Raw genomic sequence first — 18,256 nt, forward strand, 5'->3', positions numbered from 1 at the left:
CTTAAGTGGTACCTCAGCACTGTTATAGATCTTTTCTCGGCTTAAAGATGAGGATAAGTAGTGCTGAAGAACAGATGCTCCTGCTAGCATATCCTTGTTACCCCAAACCAGCAGGAATCAGCAGAGTTCAAAGGAAGACAAAAAAATCAATTGACTTCTCCCAGGACTACCTAGAATAGGAAGTAGTTCCAGTGTTAACTGGACTACCCAAGATTTAAATCTCACTCTCCTGCTTCCTTAAAAAATTCTGTCTGACAAGGTCCAGATAGGCCCCATAACTGACTATAAGCAAATTTGAAATAAAATTTCAAGCGCTTTAACCCCTCTGGATCCCACCTGAGCTTGTGCTTGCATTACTATTAGAATGCCAAGCACAGGTGAGACCTAAGGCATGATTTTGTGCTGTTGTCACTCCTGATTTTTCTTTTTTTTTCCAGTTTTGGGATCATAAAAATGTCCTATTTCTCTCCCAGCAATCAACTCCCTTAGTTAAATTGTCACTTTAATTTTGATGTTTTTCTTTACCTCTCATTCAAGTCTTAGAAACCAGCTTAGAGTCTATGAGAGAAAGAATTTGGGAAAGTTAGGAATTTCACTGAATCGAGGTAGTTCTAAAAGCTACCTGTTAATTATAATTGTGGGCTAAAGTGGCATCTTAGTGGAAAGATGCTCTGATTCCAACTTCAGATAGACACAACGCTTCTCACTGCCTTCAGACAAAATCATAAGTTTCAATTACTGCTGCATAAAATTGATAGTGGTGTGGCTAGTCAGAGCACATCTGCAGATAAATCGTTTTAGCCACAGAAGCTCCATTAGCATGTATGCATCTTTTTTCTTCCTTTCCTTGGAATTATCTGGAAAGAAGTATTTTGTACCCTTGGGGACTCCTGTCTGTCTGTTACAGTTTATGAAGTTGGAGCTGGGATAGGAAAGAAGCGAGGGCCCATTTTGTGGTTCAAATGCATTAGACAGCTGCTGGGGTAATGGAACTGGAGGCCACTTGTCTGTGATCAGTTGCCTCAGCGCAGTGGCTGAGGACAGTCTGAGGCCTGGCTCCATTTGCGAAGGAAGTGTCTTGGCAGGATGAAGCCTAAAAAGGGGACCTGGGGGACCCTGTAGTAAGATCAATATGGGTGCCTCCAGATGTATGTTATAATCACCATTTTGCCAGTTAGAATCCTATGAAGGACGCTTCAATAAAATTCATTCGTTGTCGTGGCTGTTGCGAATGTTTTGATGGTATTTCCTTGTGATTATTACTGATATAGAGAAATGTTCTTGGTTTTATGTTTGTGTATGTTGTCTTTGTATTTCTTCTGGAGACAGTCCAGAATATAAATAATTTATTTATTTACAAAAAATCTGATTCCATGACAACTGTGATACAAAAGATGTTTCCTTGGCCTCCGCTATTATTATAGTCATCATAACAATAGAAGATAATCCAGTATTTGCTGGCTTTGGAAGTGGAGAGAAGAACTCAGTTCTTTAAATTATTGTTTAATGTTATTGAGAATATTTCACATAAGGAAAGACATTATTTACAAATCCTATTTTGTGCCCAAATTTTTCTAAATTTTGTATGAGTATTGTTTAGTATACACAATAGATATAAAGCTAGGAAAGCTTGATAAAAAAATGAACCTAATATAAGAAACAGAAAATGACTAGAAACCATGCAGACTCCTTGTGTGTCCTTCTTGGATCCTTCTGCATAGAGGTAACTCCATCCTAAAAGTAACTAATCTCTTGATTATTGTAATGATCATGTCTTCATTACAACCACATATACACATTGGCCTAAACAATGTCATGTCTATTTTCTCTTGTTTCTGAGCTTTATACAATGGTATTTTATCATACATAGTCTTCTGCAACTTAGTTTTTTTACTCAATATTGTTTCTAAGGTTCACACTTGTTATTTGTATATTCTATTCCACTGTTCTGAGTTATAACAATTTATCCATTTTCCTGCCGTGCACATTTGGATTGGTTCCCTGGTTTTATTTTTATAATTTACACAATATTGCTTTGAATATTCTTTTTAAATGTCTCTTGATCCAAGTGTTTGAAGTCTCTTTAGGGTCTTTTACCCAGATGTGGAATTGCTGGATCACAGGGTGTGTGCAAATTTTAAAATTGTTTTCCAAGGTGGTTATGTCAATCCTCACTCCCAACAACAGTGTATCAGAGTTCCTATTGTTCTGTATTTTCAATGTTTCTTAATTTATGACACTCTAGTAGTTTTAAATGGTTTCTTATTGTGATCCTAATTTTTACTTCTGGATCACAAATGAAATTGAAAATCTTTCATGTGTTTATTAGCCATTCAGGATTTCTCTCTTGCATAAAGCCTGTTTGTATCTTCTGCTAAAATTTTTATTGGGTTATTTTTTTCTTGTTGAGTTGCAGGATTCCTTATTTATTCTTAGGTGTTGGTAATTTATGTGGCTAATACCATCACTTAGTTTGTGACCTTTTTCTTTATGGTGTGTTTTATTAAACATTGGTCATTTTAATTAAGGAAGTCACATTTTTTTAGTCTTCCTTTTTACAAAAGTTTTATCTTTCACATTTATTTAATCAACATTCTGTTGGCTACTTGAGGGGACCCCTCTAGATCTCCCAAGTTTTCAGTGTAGCTCATTTCTCTCCAGTATTCTGTCCTGCAAACTCTAGCCACTCTGCTCTCCCCAAATTCATCCTCTTAACTCAGGGAGTCCTCGGGCTCCACATGGTTTCTTCACTGTCATCTGGAAAATCTCAAGGCAGTAAGCTGGGTCAGTTGTTTGTTTCCCATCTTTTGGAGATTACTCCTTTGTTGCCTGATGCTCAGTGTCTTGAAAACTGTTTAATATATTCTGCCCAGTTTTTTTATTATTTCAGCTGAAAGGCTAGATCTGGTCTTTACTACTACATCATGGCCAGAAGCAGAAGTCTTTCCACATTTTGTTTGTTTATTCTTAGGTACTTTATATTTTTTATTGCTACTGTTCTATCTTTTAAAATTTATGTTTTATAACTATTGCATATAAAATGCAATTCATTTTTTTGTCATAAATTTTGTTAACTTTATGTCCAGCTACCTTGCTATATCTCTTATTAATCCTAATAGTTTATCTGTAAATTCTTTTCAGTTTTCTATGTAGGCAATCATATCATTTACAAATGATGACAATTCTGTTTCTTCTCTAATTCTTATACTATTACCTTACTGCACTGGCTAGATCCTCTGAAAAGTGTTGAATAGAAGCAGTGATATTGGGTATCCTTGCTTTATTCCTGTTTTTAAAGGGACTATTTGACCATTAATGCTGTTTGCTATAGGTTTTTAGTAGATATCCTTTATCAGGTTTTTAAATTTTCCTTTTTTTCTTGGTTTGCTAAGTACTTTGTATCATGAATGGGTGTTAGGTTTTTATCAAATGATTCTTTCAGTATTTCTTGAGATCATAATTTTTTCCTTCCTTTAATCTGTTAACATGGTAGGTTTTGCTTGATTTTTCTGTTGTTAAACAAATGTATTTGCATAATGGGAATAAACCCATTATGTTCATGATGTATTTATTTTTTTTAGGCATTGCAGGACTTTATTTACTATTTTGTTTTAGATTCTTCTATGTTCTTGAGTAAGATTAGCCTGGAAGTTTCCTTTCTTTTTTACTTTGCTTGTCTTCTTTTGGTATTCAGATTATTCTGGACCAATATAATGAGTTGCAGAGTATGCCCTTTTTCTACTCCCTGGAAAAGTTTTCATAAGATAGGAATGATCCTCGATCGAAAGTTTAATAGAACTTGGACTCTGTCGTTTGGATCTGGTATTTTCCTTGTGGGAATGTTTGAAAATATTTATTTCATTCCTTTAAGATTTAAGGGACCATTTAAGATTTCTGTTATTTACACCCACACACACACACAATCATACTCTGTTAAAATACCTGTTTTGAAAATACAAATTTGTTCCATCACAATTGCTATATTAAGAAATAGCTAGAGTGTGACATGACTTTCTGTTGCTTATGTACCAGTTTTGTCCTTAAGAAACACTGGGTGATGCAGAAAACTACTCAGCTGAACTGAATCCCATAGGAAACACAAATACACAGGTGCACATATACCTCTCAAACATCTAGCAAGCAGCTGAGTCAGTTCACCATGTGCACTAGAGCCATGCCCATCAATATCTAGTGTTAACAACTTTCTGCCCAATTTCAAATAACTTCAGCAATTTGATAATAACCCATAGCTGCAACCATTTCTTTCCATTGTTTAGTCCACACCCAGTGTATGTGGGATGGAGGTGGTCGAGTAAACGGAGAACAGAATCTAAGAAGACTCTTAAGTTTTTGGTTTTGGTGACTGGATAGATGCTGACATAATTTACTGAAAATGGAGGAGAACAAGTTAGGGGAGAAGGAGATGAGTTCCCCTTCAGACATATGATGTTCTAACTGTCTGCAGAACACAGATGGGCATTTGATCTTCAGCTCTGGAGAGCAAAGGTCAGCAGAGGGCTCAGGGATAGAAATTGTGGTGTATAGGTGTGATATTGAATGAGCTCACCCTGTTCTGGGAAACCAGAGATGCCCATGGACCATCAAAGGAAAAGACAGAAAAGGAATGGTCAGAGACGATGGAGAAGGCGACTTACCAGGTGCTGTCTCCATGTGGCCATGATTTTCTGGGAGGGTGGTCACATACAAGTCAAGGAGGATAGTTTTGGAGAGGAGTGGTCAGCATTAAAGGCTACCAGTCGAGGGTTTCCTTGGTCTGGTATTTTCTCACCTAATCCTCATAGCCATCCTGAGGGTAGGTAATAGTGTACACGTTCTTTCCAAGTAGAAGCAGAGGCTCAGATTTGTTAAGTTGATCGCACATGTGGAAGGTGAAAGCAGCAAACGAACTGCTATCTCCCTTTCTCTGATGCTGGAGTTCACCCTGCCAGGCCATGCTGTCCTCTCAGTGGGGAGGCAGAGGCTGGTGAGGTCAAAGAGACAACTGTGGGCAGGGGGTGGGAGGGGAAGAGTAAAGCAGATTATTTGGAGAGGAGAGCTTAAAGGAACAGGACAAGGCTGTTTAGAATGAGGGTGATATGAACATTCACTTGTTCACTCAGCAGACGTATTCATGTTGAACATTTATTTCTGGGCACAGAGGACAGAGTGGTAAAAGTTAAAATCCCCACCTCCAGGAAGTTTACATTTCAGTGGGGAAGTCAAGCAAAAAAGAAGTTGGCTATTGCTAAGTACGTAATTGTCCGTGGAGGTAGGTGTCACTGGGCAACAAGCAAGGCAGGTAGAGCTGAGTGCTGGGGGTGGAGGGAGGTGGTTGTGGATGAACAAGGAAGCAGAACGGGCCTCTGAGGAAGTGACGTTTTAGCAGCCATCTGACCTCGTAAGGCCTTGAGGCCATCATAACGACTGAGTTGATGGGATCACGGTAGGACTGAGAGGGTCTTGAGCAAGTCAGGGTCATGATCTTCTGAACTTAAGTGAAGATGAAAAGAAGTGGAGAGGGACAGGGAGATGCCTACTCTGCCAGCGAAGGGGTTGGCCTTGGTTGCAAGGAGAGATCCTCTCCCTGTGAAACGTGACAGGCTCTGAGTGAGGGTGGGTTTCAGAAGGAGGACATGGACATGTGGGGAGGCTCCATGGGCAAATGTGAACAAAGGAATAATGGGAATTCTGGTGGAGTCGGGGCATGTAGGCAGAAACAGGCATGCTGGCATTTGGTGTCAGAGGGGGAGTGGTCCTGGTGATACTGAAGTCTGAGCAGTGGCCACCCCTCCAGCCAGTGTCTGAAGCCCTGTTTGTCTTTACAAGCCTTGGATTCAGGCCAACTTGGGTTCAGGACACTTCCACCAAACCAAATGACCTTCAGCAAGTTGATTAATCTCTCTAAGCCTGTTTCTCATCCGAAAATTAGAATAACAGCACTAACTTCACGGGGCTGCTATGAGGAAGAAATGGAGTAATACCTTTTGGGCAGCCCTCACCAGCCTCCTCAGATCCAACCCCTGACCCCCATGGGTGGCCCCCCACAGCTGTCTATGTGCAGTGTAGCTCTGCTCCTGAAGAGTGTGCTCCTGTGGAATACAGGTAACAGAATCCTACCTGCACTCCCCAGGTTTCCAAAGCGCAGCATAATGTGATAACATGGTAGCAAGTCTGCCCTGCCTTCTGTCTCCACACAGCGGTGATTTTCTAGCGTTGAGATTGCTTGTGTGTGTATACCTGTGCACAGCAGGGGGTGAGCAGAGCTCCCACCAGCCCCTTCCTGAATCAGATGAGCAATGGAGAGAAGCTGAATCCAGCCTTTTCTCTGGTGCCCAGTGATCTGAAGGCTCAGTCACCCATGTCAGTGTCACAAGGGCCAGAGAATTCAGGCATTAGACCAGGTCACACTGGGCACACTCACTCTGAGGCCAGATTCCTTCTCCCACTACAGTGTTTGTAGAGGACACAAGATGCTTTAAGCTGTGAAGATCATGTCCTATCTAATTGTATATCTGAGCCCTCGCAGCCTTAGTGTGAGTCTCCCACTTAAGAGGCAGCCAGAGGTATAAAGAAGTAGAAGGGGGCATAGCCTTAGGCAGTGGGCTCAAGAGACCTGACCCCATGGAGCGGACAGAACTGAGTCTGGGGAGAAATGCAGGGGACAAGTGTGTACCTCCTGGTTCCCCCTTTAGGTGACCAGGCTTCTCTAGGAGAAGGTTCTGTGGCATTAGGACTCTGAAGGGTTCCCCAGCACCTCTGCAGCCCCCAACCTACATGAGCCACATGGCCTACTGCCCTGGTCCACTATAGAGTTTCCATTTTGTGCCCCTTCCAAAATAGAAGGAACCCACCTCCTACATGGCATTTCTGTTCTGAAGAAATGCAGAATCGGGTATGTGGCTGGGGGTACATAGCCTGGTTCAGTGACACCAGGCACCTTCCCCCTCCCTTCTCAAGGTCGGGGGTTCCCAGGAGGTAGAATGAGAGGCTGGCCACAGTCACATTTTACACAATAGAAGAAAAATCCTTTAATTTGCTTTTGAAAAATTAAACCTCAGGATCTTTCTTCCCCAAAGACATAAGTTCTAGAAAACTGATTCCTGTGCTTTAGAAGATAAAGTTTCAGAAAAATATTTGCATAAAAATAACTTCTGTTCATAAAAACGATTGATTTTTAGTGTCCAGTCTGTGTCCAGTTCCAGAAACAGTGTCATTAGTTTATCTGAACAAGGGGAATGCTTGAGAGACGCCTCTCATGCCCTGCTCAGTCTTGTCATTCTGATGCTGGCCCCAGTCACTCTCTCTCGGGTCTGTCTCTCCTAACTGGACATCTCCAGCATGTCCATCTGTCCCCACCCAGCCCACTTTTGTCAGCCTCTGTTGCAGATGCCCGCTGGGGCACCAGGAGGAACAGGAGGTCTGTGTCTGTCCTGTCAGATGAGCAGTTCGTTGGGCTAGGTATTCGCACAGGGAGTCTCCAGGCCAGGCTGGTAGGGGCTTCCTTTTTTCAGGAATAGTTGGTATTGGGATGCTTTCCAGGTCAAAAGTTTCCCAGTAGCTGGGTAGCCAGGGACACAGGCCTATCTGAGAAGGTCTGTGGTCAACAGGCAAGACATGACAGGTGGGGGTTCTAGAGCCCAGGCCAGTCCCTTCAGGAAATGTCACTGAAGACTCCACATCCCAGGGGAAAAGACAAACCATGTGTATACAGTGAAGCAGGGGTGCTGAAGGGCAGAGGAAAAGAAGGACTTCGAGCCCAGAAGATGCTGGCTCCTGTGGGTCCAGCTCCCACAAGTTCCAAATGTCAAGCCATGCTGTAGCTGGTCCTCCTGCAGAAAGGGAAAGCCAAAGAGAAGGTGGAGGTGGAGGGGGTCTCTGTTCTGACTTAGAACCCTATGGAAGTTTCAGTGTTTCTTCCTTGTCTTCTTAACAACTCCTGCCCTTCACAACCCCTGTGAATAAAGCTACAACCCTGTTTCTCCAAGTCCCATCAAGCAATTTCCCATTCGCATGTCATTCTGAGTGTAACCCATGGTCTCCGTGTCACTCAGCTGGAGTCTAAGGCCATCCACCCTGAGCAGTGAGGGACTGATAACGCCACTTCCTGCTTATCCCGTGTAGCCCTTTGTATGTACATGTGCTTGGATTTCTAGTATGTGAGCATCTGCAAAAACATGGATGCGTGCTTGCTGGGCCACATGTGTTGACACTGCAGCACCTGCTTGGTCTCAGACTCTACTTGGCTCTTGGGACACAAAAATGAATGAGATGCAGCCCCAGTCCTCAAGGTCCCTACAGTATACTCAGAACGCCAGACAGTGAGCAGACTGTCCCCATACAGTAAGACTGATGCTCTGGAAGGGGGAAGGACCAAGTTCAAGGAGCTGCTCAGGGCAGCCTGTATGGGCAAGAGTGGAAGACGACTCCCACATTTCAGCTCCCAGGCTGGAGAAGGCACCACCGGGATGGGGACACAGGAGGAGGAGCCTAATGGGGGAAGGAGATGAGTTCCCTTTGGGGCTCATTGAGACTGACTGCCATGCTTGTGGGACATCAGGAGATGTCCAAATGAAAGCTGGACCTGTGGATCTGGAACTTGAAGGAAGTTCAGCAGGAAGGGGCAACTTTAAGCATCACTGGACATAGGAGGTGCTTGAGGTCAAGTAAGTAGACAAGGTGCCTGAGGTTATGGAGAGCAAAAGGAACAAGGGTCAAGGAGGGAGCCCCCCCCACACCGCCATCCACAGGTAAGCAAGGAAGACCAGCAGGGCTGACCAGAGTAGTAGAAGAAAATCCAGGAAGAGAGGGCATCACTGAAGCCAAGGAAAGAGTCTGCAAAGGCAGCACTGGCCAGCGGTGTAAATCCCTCAGGGAGACCTGTGGACTGGCTAGCCAATCCCACCCCTGCGCACGGGGTGCCCACCTCCGAAGGCTCAGCTGGCGGGAGGTGTCCTGACTTGGCACCTTCGGGGTGGGGCTGACCATGAGGATGCACAGACCAGTGAGGATCATGCAGGTGGGCACAGCACCGATGAGGACCTTGAGGGTCACTACCACCTGCTCGGCTTGCTTGCAGGCTCCTGCCTCATACCCTGCAAACCTAGAGAAACACCATCCCATGCATCCAGCTGAGATCCTACCACGCCCAGTTTTCTGACAGAGGGGTCTCAGACATCCCACCCCGACACTATCCGGAAACTTGGGTTCATTATCTGGCCAAATCAGCCTAACCATGGTGGAAGGGGGTGTTAAGGGAATGGGCTGGGCAGGCAGGAGTGCAAAGAGAACTGAGAATGTGGGGAGCTGGGGCTTAGAAGGGGCACGGCCCCCAAGAAAGGCCCCGTCAGTCATGTGCACAGGTCATTCCCCTGTGCTCTGTCTAGAGCAGAGCTCAGGCCTCAGACTCAGGGTGGTCCCTGGCTGGCCATGGGGGCTGGGGGTGGGGGACTCTGCCTCTTCTTCCCACCCTCTAGTCTTTCATGTCAAGAAGACATAGGAGGACTACAGCCCGGCTCTGGGACTCACTCCAGACTGAGAGTGGAGATGCCCAGGGCTCCTGCTCCTGAAAGCTTGGTGAAGAAGACATAGGAGGAGTAGAAGATGGTCTCCAGGCCTGGGCCGTGCTGGTGATGCAGCTGGAACTCATCTACCACATCTGGAAGCATGGACCTGGTGTAGGGGGGAGCTGCAGAATTATCCCTTTTATTCCCTGACAGCCCCCAGCCCCCTGAGCTCTCTGGGGACAGAGACCAAGTCAGAGTCTTCCCTGGGTCTGTGCTGCCCAGGGCCAGGAAGTATGTGTGCCTGTATTCCCCCCACACGGCTGCCCACCATCCCTGCCACTTGTTCTTTTAGGAGGGCTCAGGATGGAGGCACAGGCTGGGCATGGGGTACATAGGACAACAAATTGATGTGAAAGACGGTATGCCCATTAGGAGGGACGTGAAGCCCCCACACCCCCTGCCCCTCACCGCACCTACCAGGGCAGCAGCAAGGACACAGCAATGCTCATGCCAGATACAAAGGCCACAACATATGCCACAGGTGCCGTGGGCACAACAGCCAACAGGATCACGAAAGGCACCATCACCTGGGGAGGCAGACACACGAGCTGACCCCTCCTCCTGCACCCGCAGCCCTAACTTGCTCTTTCCTTCCCAAACCCACTCATGCCCCCCCATGCATGCTGAGCCCCGAATATACAAGCAAATACAGATCCAGCCCAGCCAGCCCCAGGAGGCTCAAGCTCCAAGGGCACCTCCTGCCCCCCCACCCTCTGCCCACAGCCACCCCAGACCTTGTTCCTGCCTCACTCACAAAGATCCCAAAAGCCGATGTCCTCTTCCCAAATCGATGCAGGACCCACTCCCACAGCGGAGTGCTCAGCACAGCAGAGACCTGTGAGCAGACAGAGTCATCACAGCCTGGGCTCCAGGCTCCCAAAGCTCTGGCTTTTAAGTGGGATGCTTAACCTCAACCTTGGCCCTTGGTTGGAACCAGGGGCTATGAACTTTAGGACCAGGCCCCATTGGTCTACTGGAAAGCAGGTAACTAAGACCAAAGCAGAGTTCAGAATGGTGGTCACCAGAACTCTGGGCACACATGTCAGGTCAAGAACCACACCTGTTCCCGGCTCAGGCCCCTGAGTGACCTTGCCTCTGCCGCCCCAGGCCCCCTTACCAGGATGGTAAGCACCAGGCTCTGGACATGATCGTGTAGTCGGGAGGCATGTGTACAGAACAGGACCAGGTAGCTCTGCTCCACCTAGGAGGCCGACAGAAGTGGGTGTGCACAGGGAACGGCAGGAACTAGGGAGTTAACGGCACAGCCTGGGGTGCCAGGCTGGCCTCCACTTTGGGCCCTTCAGCTCTGGTTGTTCTCACCATCATGCAGCCACCCGCCTCCCCCACAGAGGGTGCTTCTCCCTGTCACAGCTATAAACACCGTTCCCAGTCCACCCTCCCCCTGGCACAGCTGAGATCCGGTGGACCCTCCCCAGGCCCACGAGCTCTATCCAGGTCCCTCTCCTCCCGGCCTCTCCGGGCTGGCTGTGTGTTGGTCATGGCTTCTCCCTATGAAAGCGAAACTCTGGTTGGTGGGGCCTCGAGATTGAACCTGAACCTACACAGGGTCCGCATGCCTAGAGCCAACGCAGTGGCGATCGGCTGCCAGAGGTACCTGAATGGCTGCTGAGATGAAAAGGAAGGAGATCACCAACTTTAGGTAGGGTGGGTGCCGGGCAGTGAGGTTCAGCCCAGCCAGGAAGCTCAGGCCCTGGCCTGAGACTGGGGTGGACGGGTCTACAAAACAGGAAGGTGACACTTCGACTTAGCAGAGTTCAAAAGCAACATCCATGCCCAAAAGGAGCCCTGTCCCCAGCTTCTGCTTCCCACACTGACTGCACCCCGTACCTGGTCGCTCCTTCACCCCCAGGCGGAGCAAACAGCTACACGCGGGGTAAGTCACAGCAACCACAGCGGCTGCAATGGAGTAGAGGCGAGTCTGTGGGACAGGACAGACCTGAGGTGGGATGATGTCTGCGACCCATGGAGGAGCAGACACCAGGGGTGGGACAGGAATGTCTCCCAGTGGGAGCGGAGGGACCCTCAGGCCAGGCCCGAGGATGCTGGCTGCCTCTCCTCCAATTACCCAACCAGGAGAGGGAGATCAAGGACCCAGAGGGGACCTCCTGCTGGCCCTGTGCCTCCTGCATGGACAGGAGGGCAGCCATGCCCCCAGGGGCTGAGTCCTTCCTCTCTCTGTCTCCTTTTTAAAGCAGACATTCACTGCTGCAGACTTCTGCATGCTAGATCCTGAGGTTTACAGTGATGAATAAGTAGCCCCTGTCCATCCATAATAAGGGGCCTAAAACATGGACAGAATTTGGTAAAAGGCTGGAGCAGAGGGTTGAGGGAAAGGGAGGAATAAAAGGCGACTCGTAGGGTTCGGAGGTAGTGGTATCATTTGCTTAGGGAAAGAGGGAAAAACATGAACTTGATGGATAAAATAGATGCGTGTCCCATACTGGCCGAAGAGGGTCCTGCTTTGAGAGGAATGGACGGGGTGCGGTCCCGGGGTCTCCCTTCCCTTTTCATCCCGGGGCTGGAGTGGGACGGGTCCCCAGGCGGGGCCTCGCCAGGAGCCCTACGAGGCCCGCGCGCCCTGCGGCTGGCTGCTCCCTCCCCGCGCCACGCGGCCTGCCGATCTGCGTTCAGAAGGCGCCGGGCAGAGAAGCAGGGGTGTCTGGAGGGCGGGGCGTCCAGTTCAGTGGGAGGAGCAGGGACTGAACGAGGGGCGCAGTGCGCAGAGCTGAGCCGCAAACGGCGCGAGGGGAGCCGGGGAGGCGCGGCGCCGGAGGAAAGGGGCGCCCGGGCAGAGGGGCCCCGCCGGGGCCGTGAGCGCTCACCGCGTCGGGGGACACGGCGACCGGCCCAGGCAGCGCGGCGTCCTCGCACCTGTGGGCCCCGTGGGCGCCGGACACAATGAGCCCGTGGACCGCGGCTCCCACCAGCGTCCCCGCCATCTCCATGGTCATCCCTGGGAAGAAGGGGCTCCCGGTGACCTCGCGGCCCGCCGGGGTCGCAGGGCCGCGCCGCAGCCCCACCCGCCGCACTCACGGTAGGCGGTGGCCGAGTCCCGCTCCCGCGGGCTGGCGGTCAGGAGCATGGTGAGCGCTGCGTAAGGCACCTGGAAGAACTGGGGCGCCGGCGGAGCTGAGGATGGCCGCCTGGACTTCCCGAGGCTGGGGTTCCCACAGGCCCGGGTCCCGGGCTGAGGGGCAGGAGGGGCGCCGCTCCTGGAGCCCCAGCTGCCAGAGGAGCTACCGGTCATTTCCAGGCACTGGCGAGCAGGTGCAGGCAGTGGGTCCCTCACGGTCACCTACAGCTGCCACACACGCTTCAGAGCGGCCAGCAATTGGGTTCTGGGAGTGCAGGCCCTAGAAGGCGGGCCGCTTGCTTACCGTGGCCAGGCCCTGGAACAGGCAGTAGAAAGTCGCGTACCAGAGGCCCCGCAGGCTGGTGAAGGGCGGTAGGAACCACAGGAAGAAGTAGGCCAAGGCGATGAAGGGCGTGCAGCCCAGCACCCTATGGAAACACAGCTAAGGCAGAGTGCCAGCAGCACCAGGACATGGGGGTGACAAATGGCAGGCCTGAGCAACCTGGCCCTTCTGGGCATAAGCCCCCTGGGCTGGGGCTGTCAGGGTGGGAGCCATGGGGGGAGAGGTAGCTTATGAGAGGTGGAGGGAGCCTGGACGGGGGCCATTCACTCAGGCCCCGGCCAGTGTACCAGGGTGCTTGGTGGTGCCAGGCCCTGTATCCAGGCCCCTGGAGCACAAGCAAGTCTCATCTCCTCTGTGAGGTCTTCCAAGGCATCCAGCCCACCCTGGCCACTCCTAGACCCCCAGACGGGGCCTGGGTGTCTTGGAGGCTCGCTCCAGCCCTGTATTACCCAGTGGGTGGGAGTCCCAGGAATGTCTTTAAACTCCTGCATGACTCAGTCTGACCCAGTTCCACCCTGTAACCTGCTGTCCAGTCTTGTCCTCTAACCATCCACAGGGGTTTTGACTAAGGAGCAGCACTGCGACAAGCACGGTGACCTCAGGCCAGGAGTGGGGCCAAGACCATGGGGCTGCTCACCAGGGCATGAGTCGTCCTGACCTTGCCCTCCTGCTTCGGTTGATGAGGAACCCAGCGACAGGGTCGGCAGCTGCCCCAGACACTTTCCCTCCAAACAGGACGAATGACACCTGGGCAGCAGGGATCTGAAGGAGACAGAGGAGGGGACAGCCAGGGCCTGGCGGTCAGAGAGGGTGTGGCACCCGCTCATCCACCAGGAAGATTTGGGAACCCGGCTGGGACCAGCGCCACAGTGTAAAGTACTATTCAGTCTCTTTCCCAGGACAGGAATCCAGAAGGATCTAAGGACACATCTGTACTAGTGAAGAAAGGGACGGGAGGGAGTGAACATTGTACCCTGTCACAGTCCCATCACCGCTCATGCCCAGTCACTTGTGGGGAAGACTTGAGGGACCCTCATCTGGGCTGGCTCAGGGCAGAAGGGGGCAGCAAGGCTGACAGCCAGAGGTAGACTTTGTTTCACAATGAAAATATTTTACTGATTACATAAATGATATACTCATGATTAAAACATTCAAACTGTACAGAAAAATACTGAGCAAAGCTTATCTGAAATGCCACCATCCTGAAACAACTGCCAGCAGCATTTTGATAATCATCCTTTATACATTTCTTTATGTGCGTTTGTAATTTATAATTTTATATAAAGGGGATCATATCAGTGTCATTAAAAAAAATCATGAAAACCCTATAAAAATTTGTTTTGCTTACCCTCTGTCCTCTAGCATTCCCTCCATTAGCCAACATTAACAGCCTGGTATATATCCTCCTGTAATTTATTTTCTCTCTACTCATATTTTAATCATGTATGTGTTAAATACATACATAGTCCCATGCACCCACATATATGGGGCATGTCTTTGTTTTGCTAAAATAGGATCATTTTGTGCACTAAAACTAACTTTTCTCACTTGTCTGCATCATGAAGATCCCTCTGAGTGAACTCATTCTTTTGAATAATTTTTCTATGGAATAACAGTAGTCCATGTGACTATAGCACGACTTCTTATCCAATTGCTTCTATATTGTTGGGCATTGACGCTGTTTCCCATTTTCCCACTGCAAACAGCTTGCAGTAAACTTCCTTGGGAAAGTTCTCTCAGTCGCAGGCTTGGGTCAGAAGTGCCAGGTGGGGGAGGCTGTGGTAGAAACACCAGACACCAAGGAAAGAAGATGGGAACAGGGGGCTCTGGGCTGCTGCCCACACTCACCTGTGCCACATCAAGCAGGAAGAGTTGCAGGTAAAAGGCTGTGGCGCTGGAGGCCACCTGGTTGGGGACGCCGCCAATGCCATAGCACAGCTTCGTACAGAATGAGAGGCGACCCGGTCTGCTGTCCTGGGGGAGACACAGGAGCTAAGCCCTCAGCCCCAGATGCACCAAAGCTCTCCACACCCCGACTTCTAGTAGCATCCTGATGTCTCTAGGTCTTGAAGGCTTTCCCAGCAACTCCTCAGTCCTAAACTGTCTCCATCATCTTAAAAGGAAGTGAATCAAACAAAAAAATCCTAAACCATGACCTCTACACATTTCAAGGGGGATATTCTTCCTTATAGTTCCCCCTGAGAGCTTCTTGCTGCATTGCTTTATTTTGAATCCACAAGCTGGAGTAAAGTGGGGCTCAGGCGGCCCCCAACTTTGCCACCAACTCCCTGTGTGCCCTTGAATAAATCACTTTCTCTAAGCCCCATCTGTCAAATGGAATATTCCTGCCAACTTCAAGGGATGTTTTGATGAACAAATGAGGTAGTGGCACTAGGGGCTGATAGTTCACCGTTCAGGACCTTTGCAAGCGGTTGTTGAACGGCTGGAGGCCTGGAATCAGCCTTGGTGAGAGTATTTACATGACAGAAATCAGCAAGCACTAAAGACAAAACCTTTTTTTTCTTCTTCTTCTTTCCCAGAGACACTGTTAACCAGCCCACCACTGAAATGAAGTCATGTTTATGACCCTGAATGTGTATGTGTATGTATGCATGTGTGTATGTATGTATATATATCTCACAAGTCTTAAGTATCCAGCAAACTCCAGACTCCAATATTCAACTGCCTACTCCAGCTTCACATGGTTGCCTAACAGGCATCTCAGCTTAGCATGGTCAAAACACAGCTCCTGATTTCCATCTCACTGTCTATATCAACTCCTAACCCTCTCATCCCTCACTGCGTTAAAGGGCCCCAGTGTCCACTCAGCAGCCCAGCCCACAAACCTAGACTCATCCTTGATTCCTCTTTCCCAATTCCCCTGTTCATCTATCAGTGAAAGCCTCCTAAGTGGCTTCCCCGCTTCTGCTCTTGTTCCCTACTATCCACTCTCCATCCAGCAGCCAAAGTAATCTTTTCATAGCATAAGTCACACTGTGTCTTGTCTCTAAAATCCTCCAAAAGCTTACCATTAGTTTGAATAAAACTCCAAGGCATTCCCATATAGCCTATAGGAGCTCATCCAGTCAATGTCCACTCCTTTCCCACCTCAATTCAGATAGCTCTCCTTAATCATGGGAGCCTCTTTGCTATTCCTCAAAATGACCCGGCCTATTGCTGCCTCAGGTCCTTTGCATTTTCTGTTCTTTCTGTCTGGAAGGCTCTTCCTCCAGGTCTCTGCAGGGTTGACTCCTTACCATTCAGGTACCTAAATACCAGCTTCTTAGAGAGCACTTCGCAGACCACCCAAGTCACTCTCTTAATTGTGCTTACTACCTGATGTATTGTTATTTATTCCCTGCCTCTTCCCACCAGATATAAACTCTGAGAGCATGAACTATAACTTTTAACTTTTATTCACCATGATATACCCAAAACCTAGAATGATGCTTGAGCTATGGTAGATACTACATATATTATTTGTTGAAGGAATAAGTACCATGAAGATGTGTAAAGGGCTATTCAAGTGCTAAGGAATCCTTTTTCATCCTTTGGGGAGTGGAAAGGGGTAGTGGAAAGGGTTGTGGCTTCACCCATTTTGATATCTTGCAGGACACCCAAATGGGTTCTTTTGAAAGGAAGGTCTTCCTAGATAAGGGTTTATCACATCCTTTGCACACTCTTCCTACCCACAGAAGAAAACAACACATGAGGCAGGATGTGTGCTCTCCTTTTCTGACATTTTTGTGAACATTATTTCAACTTCCAGAAAACTTTAACAACATGCAGAATCAAACAAAATAGTCCCCCTACCCACCCACAATATTAGGACATGCCTGACAAGTTTCTGGCACATAGAAGGCACTTGAAAGACAAGAACAGAAATTCCAGCTGAAACCAGGTATATGGTGACCACCTTGGAATCTGGAGGATGACAGTTTTACCTACTTAAATCATAAGCCTTTCACAGATGACCAAGTACAAGTTTTAGAGTTAGACAAACTTGGGTTCAAATTCTGTGTCAGCCCTTTCTAGCAGTGTGACTCAGGGCAAGGCACTTAAGTGGCTGAGCTTCAGTTTCCTCTAATGTAAAACAGGGTAAAAATACATCTCAGTTTTGAGAATTAAATGCTGGGACTTCATTGGCAATGATTTCCCACTTGTCATTATTCTCACCCCGAATTTCTAAATTTCTCTGGCAAATGAGAGTCCCCAGAGGACCTCCTCATCTCACTTTCTTTCTTGGGGGCCGCGACCCTTGGCTCTGAGGTGCCTGAAAGGACGCACTGGGACAACATAGGGGCCGAGGTGGTGGTGCAGGGAAGCCACAGACCTGCGTTGGGCACGGAGAAGCGATGGATAGTTTTTGCCTTCAGCATAGAGCTCAGAGGTCCTAACTTCCAACACAGCCTCCCTCGCCGGCATGCACCCCAGCCCCATCCACGCAGAGGATGCGGAGGGACCGAGGACGCCCTGGGTCCCCAGCTGCCCTCACTCCGGAACCTGGGTACCAGGGAGGTTCCAGGGAGGTCATCTCCTGCAGGTCTCCGGAAGGGAGCGCGGTGCCTGGGTGGCACCAGGGTTTGCGATGGTGGTGAAGCCCACACCACGTGCGTGAACATTGGGAAAGGGAGGCAGCCTCCTCACGCCCAACGGAAAGCCCTTCCTGCCGGGGAGCGGGCCCCGGGGGAGACCTGGAGTGCGGTGGATGGGCGCCCTAGGCTGGGACCCGGGGCCCCGCGGCCGGCCCTGGCCTGCGCGGCTGAAGGAGCCCAGCACGTGCAGGGCTGTTCCCCGTCCTCTTCTCTTCGGGGCTCCCGAAGAGCCCCAGCCTCTGGCTCTCAACGGCCAAACCGTTCAAAAGCCTGAAGGCTGGGGCGCCGCCCCCGCAGGGCCGCCCTGGCTGGTCAAAGGGCCGCGGCCAGACGCAGCCAAGCCCCCCGGGGCCGCTCCGGGCGGCCCGCGCCCCTCCCGCACGCCGTGGCCCTCCTGCGGCCCCCCGCTTTGCGCTCACCGAGCCGGGCTCCGAGGTAGGCGCTTCGGGCTGGCGCGGCGGCGCCTCAGCCGCAGGGGCCGCTGTCCCTCCGGGAGGCTCCCCCATGGCGCCCAGCAGTCCGACGGCGGCCGGGGCCCTGCGGCGTTATCGCCCTGCCGGCGCCCGGCTGCCCGCGGGGAGGCGGCTCTGGGCCGAGGGGGCGCGGCGCGGGGCGGGCTGGCCGGGGCGCCCGGGTTCGGGCCCCGCGCGGGAAAGCGGGA

The 18,256-nt window shown here is 49.8% G+C and overlaps 1 protein-coding gene across 1 annotated transcript; it reads right to left on the bottom strand.

Moving 5' to 3' along the window:
• Positions 1–3,909: 3,909 nt before the first annotated feature.
• Positions 3,910–17,622, bottom strand: MFSD2B (MFSD2 lysolipid transporter B, sphingolipid). The gene is made up of 14 exons (XM_057497557.1): positions 17,177–17,622; positions 14,849–14,969; positions 13,638–13,762; positions 12,962–13,085; positions 12,618–12,696; positions 12,407–12,537; positions 11,412–11,502; positions 11,179–11,300; positions 10,681–10,764; positions 10,318–10,398; positions 9,981–10,090; positions 9,526–9,669; positions 8,924–9,100; positions 3,910–7,829 (listed from the first exon to the last, which is right to left on the bottom strand). The coding sequence occupies exons 1-14, from the start codon at positions 17,620–17,622 to the stop codon at positions 7,805–7,807; spliced, it is 1,860 nt and encodes a 619-aa protein (XP_057353540.1). The 3' UTR covers positions 3,910–7,804.
• Between the last annotated feature and the right edge of the window lie 634 nt (positions 17,623–18,256).

This window comes from Manis pentadactyla, chromosome 2 (assembly GCF_030020395.1).
Source record: "Manis pentadactyla isolate mManPen7 chromosome 2, mManPen7.hap1, whole genome shotgun sequence".
In the NCBI taxonomy this organism is placed as follows: Eukaryota; Metazoa; Chordata; class Mammalia; order Pholidota; family Manidae; genus Manis; species Manis pentadactyla.

Coding starts and splice junctions, on each gene's coding strand:
- MFSD2B (XM_057497557.1), bottom strand. CDS start 17,622: ATGTTCACGCACGTGGTGTGGGCTTCACCACCATCGCAAACCCTGGTG. Junction 14,970..17,176: donor GAGAAATTTAGAAATTCGGG/GTGAGAATAATG, acceptor CCCCCAGGACAG/CAGACCGGGTCGCCTCTCAT. Junction 9,670..9,980: donor GTGTCCTTGCTGCTGCCCTG/GTAGGTGCGGTG, acceptor CCCCTACACCAG/GTCCATGCTTCCAGATGTGG.